The 20310-nt window shown below is 39.6% G+C and overlaps 1 protein-coding gene across 1 annotated transcript in view; it reads right to left on the bottom strand.

Moving 5' to 3' along the window:
* RAPGEF5 (Rap guanine nucleotide exchange factor 5) overlaps window positions 1-20310 on the bottom strand; it is a 229736-nt gene that overhangs the window by 53840 nt on the left and 155586 nt on the right. Inside the window, exons 10-11 of the mRNA XM_072783806.1 lie at window positions 18087-18202; window positions 17548-17636 (exon numbers count right to left, since the gene is read on the bottom strand). Of these exons, the coding sequence (XP_072639907.1) occupies window positions 17548-17636; window positions 18087-18202 (205 nt within the window). The remainder of the gene's footprint in view (window positions 1-17547; window positions 17637-18086; window positions 18203-20310) is intronic.

Below are 20310 nucleotides of genomic sequence, written 5' to 3'. Positions count from 1 at the left end.
CACAGGTTTAACTGAAAAAGTAAAGCTAGAAAGTAAGTTAGAGCCAATTCCTGGAGGGCCTTTAAGCCCTAGAACAAGAAGCCTGGGGCTTGTTTTATAGGAAAAGGGAAGTGAATGGAAATTTTTCAGGGGAGAAGTAACAGATACAGATTACACTTGCCACATCAGGACTGTCAGACTGGATAAAGGAAGAATGAGGAGAGGGAGGATGAGTTTACTTTTATTGTATTTTATTTATTTATTTTTTAAAGATTTTATTTATTTGTTCATGAGAGACACAGGGAGAGAGAGAACCAGAGGGAGAAGCAGGCTCCATGCAAGGAGCCCGATGCGGGATTCGATCCTGGATCTCCAGGATCACGTCCTGGGCCGAAGGCAGGTGCTTAACCGCTGAGCCACCCAGGGATCCCAGATGAGTTTACTTTTAAATACACTAAGCTCAAGTACCCTAAAGCTACTTTAAATGAAGATACTGGGCAAAAATATCAAAGACCAGAGCTAGCTAAAGAGGTCTGGATGATTACGGGAACTACCATATAAAGAGGGTGGCTGAGACAACATAAACTCTCAGATACAATCCTAGGGAGTTGCAACCAGGGGATTGAAGGTTGAGCTGGGATGTATATTCACATTTGAGTAATGCTAAGAGAAAGATGAGTTCAGGAAGGGGGAAAAGAAGAGAGAGAAACAGGAGACTAGGGAGACACAAGCGAAATAGAATCCAACAAGGAAGGATGATGGAAAACAAAGTGGATCATGAGTTTCAGGAGTTGCTGGAGGGAGGCTGATCAGCTTTCATCCACATTCAAAGGCCACTGGATTTGGTGTGTGGATGGTCCCCGTTTGATGACTTTGGAGAAATGCCCATTAGAAAATGTTATGGGCATACCTGAGTTAGACTAGAACGAACTAAGGATATTCTGACAATCGGCCCTCACACCATCCAACACAGTGTTTTTCCCCAAAGACTCTTCATGTAGGTGTTACAGCTCACTGATTAGTAACAGCAGTAGCTCTCACAAGCCGGGAGGAAACATTTCTTCATGATCAATCCAAGTATCACTTTATTTAACAATATAGGTTAGAATGTGGGAAGTGTCACAGCTATGGAGCCTTCAACACCAATCTGCCAGTATCTACCAATAAAAATTAATACCCAGTTGCAAGATTCACTCAGTCTCACATAATTGACTCTCAGAGTTGCTCCATCTGGTATGATTAACATCACACAAGGCATTCTTAAAGATATGAACTGTGTTCCTAAATGTTTGTCAACTCAACATTCCGAAATTCCATGAAACCAAGAAAAAATTAAACATTAAATCTTAAATTAGAAGTCTGGAGAACAGTTATTTGAAGCAATAACTCTAACACTGGAATCAACTTAGGACACAGTATGGTATTTTTATCTCCCAGGGATCAAGAAGAATGTCTATTATCAGCTTTCTTCCAAGACTTGAAATAGATCACCATTCAGAATGTTAATTTTTCCACCCTGGTCACTGTGAATCATTATCACTGAATTCAGATGAGTAAAATTTTATTTTTTGTCTCTACATAACAGAAATTCTAGAGCTATAAGAGAGAAGTTATTTTCCTCAAAGTTGAGCAATAGTCAACTGCCTTAGTTGAATGCTAAGAATGGTAACTACATATATTAAAGATAAAAAGATACCCTACCAATTTATTGATTTAAATCAAACACAACTAGGCTGCCTGGCTGGCTTAGTTGGTAAAATGTGTGACCCTTGATCTAGGGGTTATTAGTTCGAGCCCCACATTCGGTGTGGAGCAGACTTAAAAAATGAAAGCTTAAAAAAAAATTAAACACAATTAAAGACAACTCAGCCTCTTCCTAAACAATCTGGCACAAGATCTTGTACAAACTGAAAATGTCCAATATGAGAAAACTTACTTTTTGGGTAAGTTTAAAAATATTTCTAGGACAAATACTTCATCCAGTGGTTGAAAACAGGAACATTTTTGTGCTCTGGGTTCCAGAAGAGTCATTGGAGTTGTTTTCAGTACTGAAAACATGTAGCTGCTTTCTTTCTCATATGGGTGAAAGGGAGACTTGTGCTTTAGGGTCATGAAGAAAGGTTTGGTCACAACCACTGAATGAATACCTATTACTTGGGGTTGAGCCCTGTGTTCACTGCTTGGAGAAGGCAAAATTTTAAGGTCTCAACTTTCACAGGGTTTGGAATTTAATCAGTAAGATCATAAAAGGACTACATACAGCAGCCTCTAAGCCCCAGGCTGACGAATATTCCATTCATGGGAATGTGTGCAATCTCTACCTCCGCCTCCCACCCTAATCCCCCACCCCCACCCAACACACATTTTAGTCCTAGAGAGCCCCAAATTTGCTTTGAACAACACCTGTTTCTTAGTGTGCACCAGGAAGCCAATGGCAACTTTGATGGGCAATGAGGAAAAGGAGGGAAGGGAAGATAGTGGCTACTCTCTTTGAATGTAACAGAAACAGTCACCCTCTACTGGCCACATCCTGTGTGTTGTACCATGAGCTTAACCCACAAGGTCGGTGCTCCTCATGTTCTTTCTAGGAAGCAAGTCTTACACTCTACTCTCTCTTTGTGGGATGATGACACCAAGCCTGAGCTAAGTAAGGTAAATAACTACTGAGTTCTTGCAAGTTAGTATCAGAAGGGGCCTAGGTCCCAGGTGGGCTGATCTCCAGCTCTGAATTTCACTGTACTCTGCTCTTCTGAGGTTGTGAATCCAAATGGTCCATACCAGACATGGAGGTAATGGATGTGCAGGAAAGTCACCAGACTCCTGGTTTGGGACAGGGAGAAATGCCACAGTTACAGGAATTTTGTCTTTGTATTGGCCTTGAATTGCCAAAAATGCCCCTGTTATAAAGTCATTTTTCATCTATACATTAGCATGCTGGAGTTTCCTTCATTCCTACTCAAATTTAATTTTTTTATTTATTAGAGATCACAGAGGGAAAGGAAGAGGGAGAAGCAGACTCACCACTGAGTAGGAAGCCCAATGCGAGGCTCAATCCCAGAACCCTGAAATCATGACCTGAGCCAAAGGGAAACACTTAACTAACTGAGCCACCCAGGAACCCCACAAATTTTATTTTTATTTTCTAGCGAATACTTGGGAAATAGCAAATAGCTATAAGGGATCAGCCAATTTCCTTTCCTTTCCTTTTTTTTTTTTTTTTAAAGATTTTATTCATTTATTCATGAGAGATACACAGAAAGAAGCAGAGACACAGGCAGAGGGAGAAGCAGGCTCCATGCAGGGAGCCTGACGGACTCGATCCTGGGTCTCCAGGATCACGCCCTGGGCTGCAGGCGGCGCCAAACCACTGCGCCACCAGGGCTGCCCCAATTTCCTTTTCTAAAGGTAGAACTATCACAAGGAAGAATTAAGATAAGATAGTCCATACACAAACTCCTAATGCATTTAAGTTTTTTGTATTTTGTTTTTGTTTTTTAGAGAGAGAGAGAAAGAAAAAGCACCTGCGTTCATGTAGAGCTCGATGTGGGCTCCTTCCCACAACCCTGAGATCATGACATGAGCTGAAATCAAGAGTCAGGCACTTAACCCAGGCACCCTACTTTTAAGATCTTTTAATGGCCATTTATACATGTTTACATATTTTAAAGTTGAAATGTAAAGGCAGAAACTGAAATAATTTTTTTAAATGGTCAAATCTTAAAACTATTCCTTTCCTTCATTACAAATACTGAGAATCATTGGTCACATTTTATTTTGTCCTCTCTTTTCTAAATGAAAAAAATCTCACTTTTACATCAAAGTCTTGGCTGTTCCTCACCTCAGTGATCACCTATGCCTATTACTCCAACATCTGGGTAATGAAGCTATTAAACATGTATTAACTGTCATTGGTTAAGATATTTTTGTCTTTTGTCTAAAGGTAACTCCTTTGTCTCAAATGGTTCTAATAAGTCAGTTTTATTTTGTTTCAAAATAAATATAGTACACACCTAAGAACATTCTTTAGGCCTTTCACGTAGCATTGAAATGACATGATTCGGGGATCCCTGGGTGGCTCAGCGGTTTAGCGCCTGCCTTTGGCCCAGGGCGTGATCCTGGAGTCCTGGGATAGAGTCCCACGTCAGGCTCCCGGCATGGAGCCTGCTTCTCCCTCCTCCTGTCTCTGCCCCTCTTTCTATGTCTATCATAAATAAATAAATCTTAAAAAAAAAAAAAGAAAGAAATCACATGATTCATGGTTATTTGCCCCATAAAACAGGTATATACCAGGCACTTTATTTTTTATTTTTATTTTTTTTAAAGGCAGACTGCCACGTGCAGCGCCTCATTTGGATGTGTCTGGAGTCTTGGAAGCTTGACTACCCTACGTTCTCCTACAAATGGACCTTGAGAGCTTGTTTGGAGGTTCTAGCAGGGGAGCGCAGCTACTCGTATACCCTTGACCGAAGAACGGTCCTCCTCTATTGGGGATGGTCGTCCTCTTCGACCGAGCGCGCAGCTTCGGGAAGGACGCACATGGAGCGGTGAGGGAGGAAGGGGACACCCGCCTAGCCAGCCAGATCAGCCGAATCAACCCTGGCGATCAATGGGGTGACAGATGTCGCAGCCAGATCGCCCTCACATCCTACCAGGCACTTTAAGAGTTCTGAAATATCACCAAGAATATAATTATATACTATAAGCTATTTTTATGAGAACAAATTTAATGTATGCTATTGTTAAACTTCATTGAAGCTATCATATATGAAATATTTACTATACATTGTATATGTTTTCTGAAAAATATTTCTAACAACTTATAGGGAGAATTTTGGAGTGAAAGATGTAGAATTCTCAAACATGAATTCAGTGGCTCAAATCAGACATGAGAAAGGTACTTACAGTTAAGTACTTTTTTCATGCTAATAATAGAGATTATTGTCATATTCAGTTATTGAGAAGGGTATAAGAGCTAATCCAAATCACTTTATAGGCTTTAAAAAATGATTATACAATGCTTTATTTTTATTTATTTATTTATTTTGTTTGTTTTCAAGTAGGCTCTGTGTCTAGTGTGGAACCCAATGAGGGGCTTGAACTCATAATACTGATATCAAGACCTGAGATTGAGAGTCAGATGCTTAGCCACCCAGGTGCCCATTATACAATGCTTTAAATCACAATATATTTCAATTTCTTTGAAAAGAAAGAAATATAGTTATGGCCTGGGATCTAAAGTATCAAAATAAACTAACATAAGCTTCCATTTATAAAATTACATTTCATTTTTCATTTCTTAGGAATCAAACTTTACTTTTTCTTGGCCATATTGCTCTCCACACATATTAAAAACAAACAATATGTTTCCAAGCTTCACCTGCAGCTAGATGTGGCTATGACTAAGTTTTGGTCCATGGGATAAAAGCAGAAGCCATGTGTGAGGTAGACGTGTTCTTGACTTGTTCCACCTGGACTGTGTTCTAGCTAGCATCCATCTTGGTTTATGAGATGAAGGTGAGACTCTAGGGATACTGAGGCAAACAGCTGGAAGGAATCTCAGCCCTGGTTGATTGCAGAGTGGCCTTAACACTCTTAACAGCACTACATTGCATTTCTCTTATTTTTATTTTCACACGAGAGAGAAGTATAGTAATACCTTGTTTAAGTTACCATCCGGTTTTCCGTTATGTGCAGCCATGCCTAATAACAATTAATATATATATAAAGAATTGGTGTGCTTCTCAAGTTTCTCTATTATCAAGAGCAGGCAAAGTATATTTACCGAGTGGTGAGTATTGTGCATTTATCCTGATCTCACTACTGTGGATTTCTAGAATATGCTGATGAAGACACATTTGCCTTGCATGTTTTTTTTTCCCAAAGAACAAACACCCTCCCTAGGAGACTGTAAAATAGAGTAAATTGTCATAATAAATCTAAGACAAGCGCCTGCATTATGCCAATCAGCACTGGCATAACTTGAGCTAACTAAAATATTTTTACAAAAGTCAGCATGGTGGTAAATAAAATGGCCTGCAATGCCTTTAAATTCAGACCAGACTGAAACAAGACACAAGAGGTCACATTTTATATGTCTAACTCTGGAGAATAAGATCCAAAATTAGAATGAAAATATCTTCTCTGGGTTCTCTCTTTTTTTTAAACAAACACATGACACTATTTATGGTATATTTAAACCTACTACAGAAAAACCAAATTTGTGATATCAAGTAAGACAGGAAGAAAATTTAGGGGAAAACACTTAATTTGCTTTAAGTGCTATGCAAATCTCTCTTCATAACAAGTATATTTAAGGCACATTGAAAGGGATATAATTATTGAAGTAGTATACCAGATGTTTTAATATTAGAACTCCTATTTATCCTGAGTCCTGATATATACAACTCATTCATCAAAAACTATGCTTACTTAAGGCTGAGAATTTAAGTAGAAATACCCAGCCAGGTATGCAAAAGGCATTTTTAACTTGCACTTTTCATCTTCACACTAAGTGAAGCTCATTTACAGGATTAAAGGATTTAAAAGATTCACAAAGTTTCTGGTATGCAGAGAACAGACAAGAACAGTAAATCTGAAGCCGCAAAGGATACAGAATTGCTCTAAAAATAATTTCCTAGCACTATTCAGATTACAATAAGATAGATATTTTGGGGATTACAAGACATTTTAGTTTTCCACATTTTCTGTTCACTCATATTTAACAATTCCATCTAATTTCATATTTATTGAAAGATTTGGGGGAAGGCTTGCCAGCCAAGTAGCAGTCTTATGTATAAGGCAAAAAGCTGCAAACAGAATGAAAAAAATGGTTTCAATTGTAGAGCAAGAAAGCCCCAAGGGCAGAAAATGAGGATAATGGGAAATGGGAGGGGAAGGTTATAATGAGAAAGACTGCAAAAAGAAATGAGAAAAAGCCCAATTATAGGTATGTTAAAGGCAAAAATTCTCCTGCTCAAAGAATATTCCTTTCAGACATGTGCTTGTCAATTACAGCAATTCTGTGGCACTGCATCCTTTCAATGAAGCAATAATTTGATTGAAACATGCTGTGAGAGATTAACATGCAGTGATTATAATCAACAAATTGCCATTCACGAACATTTCTTCCTCACACTTAGGAGACTACCTGAAGTACACACTCTTACAGAAAAATCACTTTTTTTTTTTTTTTTTTTTCTGATAGGATGCTGGTTTTGTTTGAGGAAGGTGAGCACAGCATTTTAAAATGCAGACAAGGACATCTGATTATCTCACTTTAAATTTTTCGTAGGTCTAAGGAGATGATAACACACAGGATCTCTGAGACAGAGAAAGAGAAAAGAGGTTTTTTTCATCTTATAATATTGTCTTAAATAGTCTCCAGTAACTTTAGTTGCTGATGTTACAGTAAAACTAAGGTCTTCCTAAAATTACTAGATTGTCATCTCTACTGACATAGTATCTTGTCTTCCATGAATTTTGGAATATGTTGCTCCTTCCAACTTGCTACTCTAAAAAAACCTGGCTTATATCACACATTTAAACAAGTTTCTAGAAATAATAGCTGGACACTGACAAAATTGTGTTTGCACTAAAGTATAACATTAAATATGCCCCCAAACCCAAAACTCACTAGGAAAATATGGTAATTTTAGAAACCCTGAGATTTGAGAACAGCTTTTTAAAGGAACAAAATCCCTCTTTCTTTGAAAAGAACAACAAAAAAGAAACAATTTACAAGAACAGAAAAATCAATATCAAACTGAGAAGCTATACTATAGAGATTATTTTTTTTAAGATTTTATTTGAGAAAGTGCAAGAGCATGTGTTAGAGGGAAAGGGAGAGAGAATTTGAAGCAGACTCCATGCTGAGCGCAGAGCCCAATGTGGGGCTCAATCTCATGATCACAACATCATGACCTGAGTTGAAACCAAGTGTCAGCTGCTTAACCGACTATCCCACCCAAGCACCCCAGTACTACAGAGATTCTTAACAGGTATACATTGGGAAGACAGATTATAAAAATATTTTATTTATTTGAAAGATCTAGAGAAACAGAGAGAGCGAGCACGTATGCACACAGCACGGAGAGGGAGAATCAGGTTCCGCTGAGCATAGAGCCTGATGCGGGGCTCAATCCCAGGACCCCAGAATCATGATCTGATCTGAAGGTAGATACTTAACCAACTGAGCCACCCAGGCACCCTGAGACTAGATAAATTTAAGCCAATATTTTATTCCCTCAATAATAAAGCTGAAGACTCTCAGGGCCTTATGATTCTATGTGAACTTTGTATCATATCAGACAGGGCCTTTACAGTTTATACTTGAAAATATTTTAATTTTATATATTCAGATTCTTCGAAAATTGACAATTCATGTACACTTGTGGCAACTTTCCATGTACCAGAGTATTTTATTATTTGTTATAAATTCTCTAGCCATTCTAGGAATTTAGAAATTTACTGAACTACAAAGAAATACCTAAGGTTTCTAACAGTGTGTCAAATTGGGCATATGAGGAGAAGGAAAAGCAAATAAAATGTAAATAAAGAAAATAAAGCAAATAAAATGTGCAGAGGTGAATGAGGGAGAAAGTCCATCTATTTCTATATCTTCCATACTGATTGCAGTTTACATAGAAATTCCCTCATGGTTCATGGATTGAGGACATCAGCAGCAGGACTGACTTTATAGAGACAAGAGTCACAGGTGAATTTCATTTAGACTATAGTGTGAAGGAAACTCAAAGACCCTCTATCTCAACTCCAGGCTCTAGGACAATATCTTCACTCAAACGATCAGAAAGTAGTCGATATTTTTCTTTTTTTCTTTTTGATATTTTTCTTAACAGTATTCAGAGGGTGCCTAGTATAGAGGTGCCTGGTGGCTCCAGTTGAGTGTCTGCCTTCAGTTCAGGTCATGATCCCAGGGTCCTGGGATCGAGTCTTGCATGTGGCTCCCTGCTCAGTGGGGAGCCTGCTTCTCCCTCTCCCTCTGCCTCTCTCCTGCTCATTCTCTCTCACTCTCTCTCAAATAAGTAAAATCTTAAAAAAAAAAAAAGTACTCATAGAACAAAGTCTAGAAACTTGTTGAGATGTTCAAATTTTTCACTATTTGTATAGTTAAGAGGCTTAAGATTTAATTACTCAAGTAATTCTTGCTCCTCATGTATCTCATTTTACATTTTTTTATCTTCAGATCCTCTTGAAATTAATTTTCTGTAGCCCTACAACATTTTAGTTTGTTTCTGCTGTGCTCTAGACTTCTAGTCGAACACAAAGTATTGGAAGAGGTCATGTGAATTAAACATGAAAATGACGTAATTAAAAGAAATGCATTCCAATGATCTGTTCTCATTCAAACCAGAGATGTGTGCCTGGAAAGTATGCTGTACTCCTACTTATATCTTCATCCATTACACACCTTCCTTTGCCCACTGGTTATGCGGTAATGAAAACTTCCACATTTCCATTATTAATCAGTGCATGTTAATGACCTTATGCTTCAGCTCTGTCTCACTTCATTTCACCTTGCTTCATTACCAACAAGAGTATTAATTAACCCACAATCTACTGGCAGCATAAAAGCATCAATTCCCTTGTTATCATACATAATATCACATGTTTAAAGGTGGTACAAATAGATTAGTCCAGATGATGAACACCTCAAATAAAGTCCACAGTCAAAATCTGATTTTTAACCACTTCCCATGTGAGCAGTCTGACAAAGCATCAATTGGTATTAGGACTTCTTCCTCCACACCCCTTCTTTGGTAACCTCAGTGAAGCAGTCAGCTCACCAGTGGCCATCCAGGTCACAGCAGGGAAACCAAGAAGCAGGCCTTTGTGCTGAATATTAAGAGTGCTCTTAAAGTAGCTACTAAAGCTCTTGATTTGGGGTTTATAGCTGGGGTTGAATGGTAGATTTTTACTTCAATTATGCCTTTTATCCATGACTCTAGTCACTAGGAAAAAAAAATGATCTCTGAGATAAAGCCAGAGATACACCTGAGTTCATTTCCAGATTCAAATGATCATTCTATTTGTGAAGCAGTTTAGGTAACTTCTTTCTACTTTAGCTTCTATATCCATTTAGTTAGAGACAATTATCCTTGTACTAAGATCCATGGAATGGAGAGGACTTTGGATAAATGGAGGGTTATCTGGAGTAACTTTCAAATCCTGGCTCTCCAATCTGGAAGGGTCCTCAAACAAAATGTGGCCTAAGTCCTCTGCTTTCATAAATGAGACAACTGTGAAGAAAACTTCCACACAATTCTAATACCTCATCATTTGTCAATATTAATTTTTAAAGTCTCCCAATGCTCAATTATGGCCGGAGAATACATCACATTCTCCATATTTGCAATAGGAAGGGAAGCTAAGGGAACTGCCAAAAAACCAAACCAAAGCAAACCAAAGCAAACCAAAGCAAACCAAAGCAAACAAAACCCAACCCACAGTACAAACATTATACAGCAGAGCAGTAACTATATTCTAACACGAACACTTTTACTTCTTGGTCTCTCTTGTCAGCACTCGGGAGATTTTCACTGTCACCATGGATAGCTATTTCAAGCTTTTGCTTTATCTGGAAAAGTAAGCCTTCATTGAACAGCAGTGCAATGCATCTGAGGCATACCCAGGGCAGCTGGAGTTGGTGCTAATGAATTTAGTCTGCTGTTGACTTTTTTACTAAAGCATGTCTACAAACAAAATTAACCTGATATTTAAAAGTGGCAGTTTCATAAAGCTGAAGAAGACCTCAGAAGGCAACCTAGTCTAGTTACTTGTTTATGAAAAAATTATTTTCACAGGTCAAGATGGTAGAAGCCTGATATCAAACATTTTCATGGATGCAGATTCTATGGCTTATAGTCATAGCTAGCACCATCCAAGGATATGTATACATACTTCAAATTTCTTTTTTTTTTCTTCAATTAAGTCTATTTCCTTTGGTTCTGAACTTCATTGAATATAACCAATAGTTTCATGTTAATTCTTGAAAATACCCTTTTTTGTTTTTTAACAAAAACAAAATGGAGCCCACAACCCTGAGATCAAGAGTCAGATGCTTACCCAACTGAGCCACCCAGGTGTCCCTTGAAAATACTTTAAATACATTAAAATATCTTCAAGCTTATTTTTAAAGTCTCGTAGATATAGTTATTATAAAATACTGCCTGTAATGATTAGCATTTTTATTTTTTTGTGATTAGTATTTAATATTCACCATTTCTCTATTTGCTTTTTTGTCTGAATCTCTGTATCCCCACATCTAGGACAGAGGAGTGTTAAAGGTATTTGTAGAGTGAAGGAATTAATTTTTTCTAAGGTATTCATTCATGGGCATACACGAATTGAGTAATTAAAAATGCACAGTTGTATTTTATCATAGCAGCAGTGTATAAAGTTAAAAGTAAAGAAATTACAGGGGGATGGCTAGTGTAAGAGACAGGAAGTAGTATATTTCACCGCTGGGGTGAAATATACACTGCCACTTTTCCACGGCAACAGACTCTTTCTGAATATCCCAAGATGGCTTGGTAATACAATTTTGTAAATGGATTTCACTAGCAGGTGATAAATCAAAGCCATTCTTTGAAAATGTTATAGCATAATTTTTCAAAGAGCTTAAGAAGTTTCCCATTGAACAAGGTTATACACAAACATATAAATCATCACCAGGTATGGCCACTGAGCATTGGGTTCCAAGCTTCCTCCTCCATCAACATTCTAACTGCCCTACGAATCCAAAGAAATGGTGCAGTAATGTATGTAATACGAGGGTATTACTTGTGTAATGGCTAAGTGATGTGGTGATTTCAGCATAAAAGGTTCTGGAAATTTTCTACATGAATTCTAAGGTCTTTCCTCCAGATCTAGAATTTATGGTTCTGTGACATTTTAAATTCCATGGTTCTGTGACATTTGGAAAGAGGTTGATATAGATTCCTTTCAATCAAGGTGTTTTAGTGATGAAAGATCTCTCAAAGATCATCTTTTGTATGACTTGCTTAAGGTTTCAGGCTAGTTTATTAATGGAGCCCAGATCTGGGACTCGAGATCTCAGAATCTCATTTTAGTACCCTTTCTACTTGGCTATGTTCATGTTCTCCTTTCTTAATACATGCTTCTTTGCAGAAGTAAGCATCTTGGCTGTGAGACTCTAGGGCCACCCAGGGATTGTTACAGCACAACAGAGCCCTGGCAAAAATCCAAATGAGTTTTATTCATTATCTATCATCACCTCCTCATTTCAAGGGTTGAGAAATTCAACAGCTGTGTGTCCAGTACCTCTATCTCCTCTGATTGTTTCCCTTTTTTTTCAAAATTATTTGTGGGTGGACCAGCAGTGCAGGTTTGTGAATTTTGAACTTCTTAGGCTGCAGAGGCAGGGACCAGAGGACATGAGGCTGACCAGTGGACATTAAGCTCTGGAGAGGAGGTGGGGAATGGAGGGGAAGTGGAAGAAAGGGGAAATGATATCATAATGCCCCTAACTCTCTGAGGCAAATATATATTTGTAACAATTAGAAACTTGGAATAAATCTTAAAAAGTTGGGGGAGGGGAATGAGATAGAGTCACGGTTCTATCTCCCTGGCTCTCACATCTGGCTCCATATTAGCATCAGCGGGGAAGTTTTAAAGTCCATAAAATTTAGGCTTCATCTCAGGTCAACTGAATCAGAACCTCTGGGGTGGGACCCAAGTATTGGTATTTTTTTTAAGATTTTATTTATTTATTCATGAGAGACAGAGAGAGAGAGACAGAGAGAGAGGCAGAGGGAGAAGCAGGCTCCATGCAGGGAGCCTGACGTGGTACTTGATCCTGGGTCTCCAGGATCATGCCCTGGGCTGAAGGCAGTGCTAAACCGTTGAGCCACCCGGGTTGCCCAAGGTATTGGTATTTTAAAAAATGCCCCATGCACCCTTAATGATCAGCCACACATAAGACCCACTATGGCATGTCTATTTGTTACATGCCATTACAGAAATAAAAACAAAAGATAAATACAAGATAATTTTATGTGTATATTAATTGCACAAAATCATGAAGAGATTTACCATTATCTGAAAATTTTCTGTCTAGCCTCAACAACATTTAGCTCTACATAAACTATGCTGCTACAGTCACTGAGGTCTTTGCCACCTGGAAGAGGAAGCCTGGGACAGAAATGCCAAACATCTTTCCAGAAATCCTAAAAGGCAAGGAAATCAAGGAAGATGTTCACCTAAATTGTCTTCTATCTTTCCAATGATCTTCCAGTGATCTTTCTATGATCAGGAAAAAAGCATTCCTTCATAAGAAATACACACAGAGCACTTAGGACAGGCATGGTGCCAGCCAAGAAGAAGACAGTAAAGTTCATAAAAAATTAGGTGCCTGTCCTAGCTATCCTTAAGTTTCTGTCAGTGCATTGCTCTAAAAAAGCCAGTAAACTGGCAATGAAGATTAACCTTTGGACTTTATTGATTGAGTGAGACACCCCTATAACATAAGCCAGGTACTTTCACAGAGGTTGTTATCTTGTTACAAAGGTAAGGGACTCTGGTTCTCAATGATATGCTCAACCTATGAGGTGCTGCTGAAAGCAGATCACTAATGCTGAGGTGCCCACAATCAAAGCAGGCATTTCCACACCAAGTACCCATCCACGGAATATGCTGAATGACATCCTCATGAGTAACAATACCAGCCACACCTTGAAGAAAGCAGGTCAAGCCCAATAAGAATGAGTTGGTTGGCTTTACCTGTTCCTACTATCCTATTCTCTGTTCCCTTGTTTTTCTTCAAAACCTGTGATCTTAAGTGCATTTACTTCAAAAGGACGAATAAAGAATAAGGAAATGGAAGAAAAAAGAGGGCAGCAAATCATGTTATTTGCTCTTCTGTCCTCCCTAAGGTGGACCTGTCATAATGCAGATTCAGAGAGAAAAATCAATAGGAAGATTTTTCCCTATGCAACCCATCCAATACATAATGTTTCCCCGGCTTTGAACCAGAAGTCGTTATTCCCAACAGCAGCAGCTTTAAACAAAACAGTCTATCTTTTCCAGGGAGGGGAAAGAGTTAAACAGAGGAGCAGGAACCGCTGCAGACCCCACAGACTAGGGCTCGCTGGGGGGAAACTCACTCTTCCAACTCTCCAGCTCCTCTATTCACAACTCCTTGTTTTTCTTTCTCCTTGCCTGCTTTGTAATTCTCCTGGGCTGGAAATGCTCTGGGATGTCTACCCTGTGATTTCTACCCCATATCTGGGAGGATGAAAGATGGAGCTGCTTGATTTTTCTCTACCATTCCAAATATTTAAGCCAGAACCTGAACTTGACAGAAAAGGTAATATTTGAAAGCTGCTTTAATCACTTTCCAGGTTCATAAATAGGTGTCCAATAGCCAGACTCAAATAGTTTTTCCATTTGGAACAATGAAGAATCATTTATTCATTCATCCATTTATTCTACAGCTATTCCTGGGAAGACTCCTTGGGCCTGGTCCTACAAGGGAGGAAAGGTATGCATAGAGGAGATTATGAAAACATTCATGTGTAGATCTATTCACTTGGGAAAACCATGAGTAAGTCGCTTTTAAGCATCTCTAATATTTTTGCTTTGAAAACTCAGTTTGAGTTGTTGATAGAATAACATGAATTGTTGTTTTCTATAGTCGCTTCTTGATTCAGGTGGCGAGAGGATTACATTATATCAATAGCTCTGGCATTCTCCTTCCTATTCCGTTCAATTAAGTCAACGTTTTTCCACTTACACATTCACATCAATTAGTAATCACTTCAAATGCTCCTCTGTGAGTGCAGAAGATCTGTTCTATTGGGCCTTGCACTTACATTTTCACAACTAAGTGACTTTTGTGGGAAAGAGATGGGAAATTACTCACATCTCTTGCTCCGTTATTTTCTCCAGCCTCTGGTGGGTACAGGAATGTAAGAATCCAGAACAGGCTCATCTAGTCTCCAGGAGAGTTTATGTCCTCCCATATACCCTCTTCCTCCTCACTGCCATTGGGGCCATGTGGACGAGCACCATATGGCTCCAGCCAGCCCCATATGGTTCCCTCTCCCTAAAAGGGGTGCTCGAGAACATAAAAACGCTGTTGTATACTTTTATTGCAGCCCCTTCTCATTTTCCTCCATCTGTCTTCCATATGTTTATACGATGCTATTAGGCTCTTGCACACGTAGGCCTTTTATAATGAGGGTTGCCAGCCTGACCAAAATAAAGAACGAGAATTCACCTCTGTCGGTAACAAGGGGCCTCAATTACTTTAAATATGTGATTCATTTAGTATTCAAACTAGGACAAATGAATAACCTCCTTTCTTCAAGTTGCCCATGAAATTCATTTTATTTTTACATATATGATATTTCTTTCCATTTTAGCAACAAAAACCACATAACGGCTTTTCTGTTCTATTTTCTCCAAGTGCTGTAGGTGAAGTTTTGAAGAACCACATATGACTTCACTTAGGCCTCCCTATTACATGCACATCAATCTTTCTCTGAGTTTGACTTTTCATTTTTATAAAGTTCTCCGTTAATCACAGGAAAAGTTGCTACCATGCTTTCTTTCAAGTGTCACTACAAAAATTTGAAGTTTCATGTGTCCTCTGAAAACTCTAAGGAAATGAGTAGGAATCAGGAGAGGCTGACCCCAAGAGGCCTCTTCAAGCTCTGCTGAGGGCAAGCCACTGAGCTCTGGTCCTCTTTGCTTTGCTGAGCACTAAAAGTGACATATCTGATACAGGGCCTGGTGCAACAGTCACTAGACACCATGCACAACACTGTTTCCAGCAGCAGGCAACTCCTGGCATTAGCAAAGTAATCCGAGTGATTTCTCATTCCCAGTGTTAAATACTGGGACTTGCTATGGGCACCTAGGCCATCTTTCTCAAAACAAAACGAAACAAAACAAAACAAAACAAAACAAAACACCACTGACAATCAGAAAGAAAGAAAAAAAGAAATCAAGTGAAGCCTAATACTGGCTTTAATAATTTTTAAACTTACTCATATGACCTAGACACAAAGTCTCACATTACAGACCAGAACTGTGGTGCTATTAAGAAGAGGCAAGCATACAATCCCCTGAAACATCTATCCACATTAAAAGGTGTCCTCTTTGGGGCAGATTATTTGCCTGTAATCTAGTTCAAACCACCTGTGTAAAGCAGTCTGGTAATCAGTACATGGAAAATTATGCCCGTTCCATGATGATTATATCTGATGAAGCGGAACACGGGAATAGTGCTCAAATGCAGAAAATATTAATCAATAGACATAGAAAAACAACTCAGCAAATGCCATGAGAATGTTTTTCTTTTAGCCTGTGTATAAATGGCATTTACTCATTTCTCCCACCTTAAACATATGCAAAGTAAAGTATCTATTTGAATTTTGAGATCAGAATATAACATTACTGTAGGATAAGGGATTGAGTTACTTTCCTTTTCTTTTTTTAACCCACTTACATATTTCATCCAACTTTGTTTCTCTTCATGTCCTTTATAATGCAATTTAGAATCAGACATCAGTTAGGTTCAGACAAAAAAACTAGTGAGACCTAAGGAAACTTGCTCCCACCTACACAGTCATTTCACAATCCTTCCTACAAGGGAAAAACCTAAGGTGTTACTCTGCAGGAATTCAACCTACAAACACCTTTTATTGATGCAGTCAATGTCATGCCAAGTGTGGGCATCACAGGTGCTCTGGTAACAGCAAAAAGTGCATTTCAGTCAGGAGATCAAGTTACAGAATTGAGGCAACAGCCAGAGGCCTATTCACTGGAATAATTGTTCCACGCTGGAACAAATGACAAATTCTGGTGAAGAGAAGTATGTACTTGCCCTTTGGTGATAAAGGAAGCATGGTTAGGTTGTTTTGTAGATGCAGTGGTACTGTTCCCCAAAGTGCAAGGGTGACAAAGCTAAGTGGGTATTTTGCTCCCAGATTAAACAGAAATTTGGACAAGAAGTCTGATCAATAAGACTTCACTGAATTATAGTTTCTGGATTGCGAAGCTGTAAGTATGAATATTCTGCACAGCAGGGCTTGCTCTGAGCAGTTTGTAAATCACCTGGAAAAGGGCAGAAGTTGCTGCTAAGCTTCTAGTTGCTGAGTAGTTACATTAATTGTTGACGTTTCTGCAGAGGCTACTCCCCTCAGCTCAGTGCTTCCCAGAGGCCAGGTGAATGCTCAGTCCCTGGTATTTCTTCCCAACAAACACTGGCTATAGAAATGCTAGCCTCTTGCCAATTGCCTTTAGGTGAGATTTGGTCAAAATTGCCCAAGACACTGAGAACATCTGCCTTCCTAATGTTTTCTTTGTACAGCGACTTCCCAGGTGGCTGCTCAGATCTACATGTGTCCATTTACTGGATTGAAACAAAACAGCACGAGGCCAGGGGGGAGGCGCACAAAGCATATGCCTCTTCTGCCCATGCTGGGTTCCCCTGCAGTGGGAACCTTGCCCCTGAGGGTCCCGACAAGGGGCAGCTGCAGCTGCAGGTCTGGAAGCTGGAGACACCCCCCCCAACCCCCGCCTTACCTGTTTCTTTGTCCTGGACTTCTTCCAGGTGCAAGTCATTCAAAAGGTGCTCCAAAATCTTCTCCGGGGTCCCGGACACGACCACGTATCTGTCAGAGAGCAGAGAGTCCACCGAGTCATCCTCGGTAGAAGACTGCGAGCGGCTGCTCCATTCATCGTCCTCGTCCTCCTCGTCAATGTATTTGAAATAAGGCACATCGAAGGTGGGCAAGGGCAGCTCTGGGTCCGAGAGCGCGGATTCCTTCCTCTCTAGATGAGGGTCAAAGACCCTCAGCCGGGAGCTGCCCATTGTGATCGGCTACTAACAAAGGCATCCCCTAAGAGCTCAAAGATCTTGCCATCTCCGTCCTTTCGCAGGGAACTGAGTCCATCTGGCTGCCAAGAGCTCTGCAGTCAGCTAGAACGCTCGAGAGGCGGAGAGAAAAGAGGGAGGGAGGGAGGGATGGGAGGCAGCGGGAGCGAGTGAGATGGAGCGAGAGAAGGGGAGAGAAGGGGAGCCAGGCAGGGCCGGGAAACGCGCTGCGCTGGGGCGAACTCACCTCCAATCACTCTCGGCGCTGCCGGCCGGGGGGGCCGGGCCACAGCCCTGCACTTTCTTCAGCACCAGGACGTTCCGCTCCTGCTCCGTAACCTGAACGGTCGCCACTTCATCATCCTGCATTCATTGGGGACCGGAGCGACCGGTGGGATGAGAAGGGGAGAGATAATTAGGCCAACAAAAACAAGAACAAAAAGAACCCCCAAACCAAAACAGGGGCTAAACTGAAGCTGCGTTTTCTCCAGTTGCTTTCCACCAGGATTTCTTTAAAGGTTAGGAAAAAAATGAGAAGTCCGGGCAAGAATCTCCCTCTAATGGTGGAGTGTCCAGGCTCAAATTCTACAGACATGTAGACTATCAGGGAGGCATAAAATACTGTAAAAGGAAATGGGAAAAAAAATAACCAAAAGTGGGACTAGGATTCAGAAAGCTCACTTTGAAAACTACCTGAATGACCTGAATTAAGAAATCCAAAGTTCAGAGTTTCAAAAAACACGACATACTAATTGCATATATATTCTCTTTTATCTCATAATGCTTATTAAATATTCACTGTATTAAACTGGAAAGTCATAAATCATTTAAACACTAAAACAATGAGCAAGCCATATTAAGTAGTTATATGAGACACATATTCATTTACTTCACACCCTACTTTAAAAGGTGGGCAAAAAAACTACCCATTCTATCACTTGGTTCATTAATCCCCCCAGACGTAAGATGGCCTTCAAATTTATCATGTACGAGTTTTGCCAGAATACAAGCAAAAATGGATCTCTAGTTAGAATCTCATCTAGGCTGAAATTCGCATGTCATGGGTGAGTGCACTGACTTTCTTCACCTCGGTCCCTTTTAAAAAGGAGAGAAGGCTGAACAATCATTCATTTCTGCACACACAGCTTCCACAGCCCAGAGCCAGCGTGGTCCGCTGACGTGGCTCTGTCAGAGTTCGGCTCACTGCTGACCCAGCTGTGTGGAGCCCGACCCTGAGTGATGAACACTTCCAGAGTATATTGTGTGAAATTCTCCCAGCGTGAGGCACCGGGAAGTGGAAAGAAGCCCAGGAAGAAAGAACCATAAGATGCATGCAAGAAAAGCTAGCTTCTGTATCCCGGAGATTTGAGCAAAAGATTAAAGCAAGAAAAGTTGATAGAAAGTAGGCTTCACCTTAAAAATATCACTTCTTTCAAAAGGGAAACATGCCCTAGAGTTCTTAGCATGTTTCTGCCACCGGCAGAAAATCCAACCTATTATTAGGTGCAAATACTTAAAAAAAGAAAAAAAAAAGAAAGAGTATTTGTTTCCCCCAACAGGTAAAACGTATTAAGTCCTAACTGTACCTTATTAATCAGTTCCACAGATCTATCAGGGCTGTCAAAATATTTTATTCACCTTGCATAAGAATTGAGGCACTAATCTTGCCATAATTGTCAACCAAATCAGTGATACAATTATGACTTCAAATGCTGATGTCCTGATTCCCAAGAAAATGTAGAGACAAAAATACAAATTATCGGTCACTCTAAACAACAATATAATTTTATGATAATTTAAAATATCTTTTAGTGGCAAATAATTTTACTATGTAAAACTGGTGTATTACATTTCAGCAAGGTCAGACGCTCAGTTACTGTGGCAATTAATGTTGGATATTCATTGTTAAACTCCCTGAGGACGGCAGTGTGACTCCTGTAACATGAATACCAATGTGTAATTGCTATCTTTCATTTCTCCAAAGGGGTTCTTTTGTTATCCATGTAGTTGAAGTGAAATAAGGTGGCTGGAGAGAGGAGCATATCTTGACCAAAAAAAAAAAAAAAAAAGGCAGAATGTGGGTCTGGGATCCTGAGACACACAGAAAAAAATAATTCACTCAACAGTAGATTTGAAAGGACAAAAATCTTTCCCTGGTTTTCCTCTCATCGTAAGCCAATATTCATTTTATATGAGCCTGCTGTCATTCTGAAGTACATTTTACATTCTACATGCACGTGATATATGGCATTATTAACTTCCATGGGCCACGCACATACATATGGATGGGAAGGGCTTCTCTAATGTCTGTGTAACTAATATGTATTACAGGGCTGTGCAGAGAGCAGCCACACTCTGCTGGGCAGGGAAATAGCTGAATCATATTGATGTACTATCAATAGCATCTTATGTCATACTGATAGTTTCCATTTTGAAAACCTGTTAAAAAATAAAGAGAAGAAAAAGCCGAA

This window comes from Canis lupus, chromosome 18 (assembly GCF_048164855.1).
Source record: "Canis lupus baileyi chromosome 18, mCanLup2.hap1, whole genome shotgun sequence".
Taxonomy (NCBI): domain Eukaryota; kingdom Metazoa; phylum Chordata; class Mammalia; order Carnivora; family Canidae; genus Canis; species Canis lupus.
This window is presented reverse-complemented; position numbering and strand designations above follow the sequence as displayed.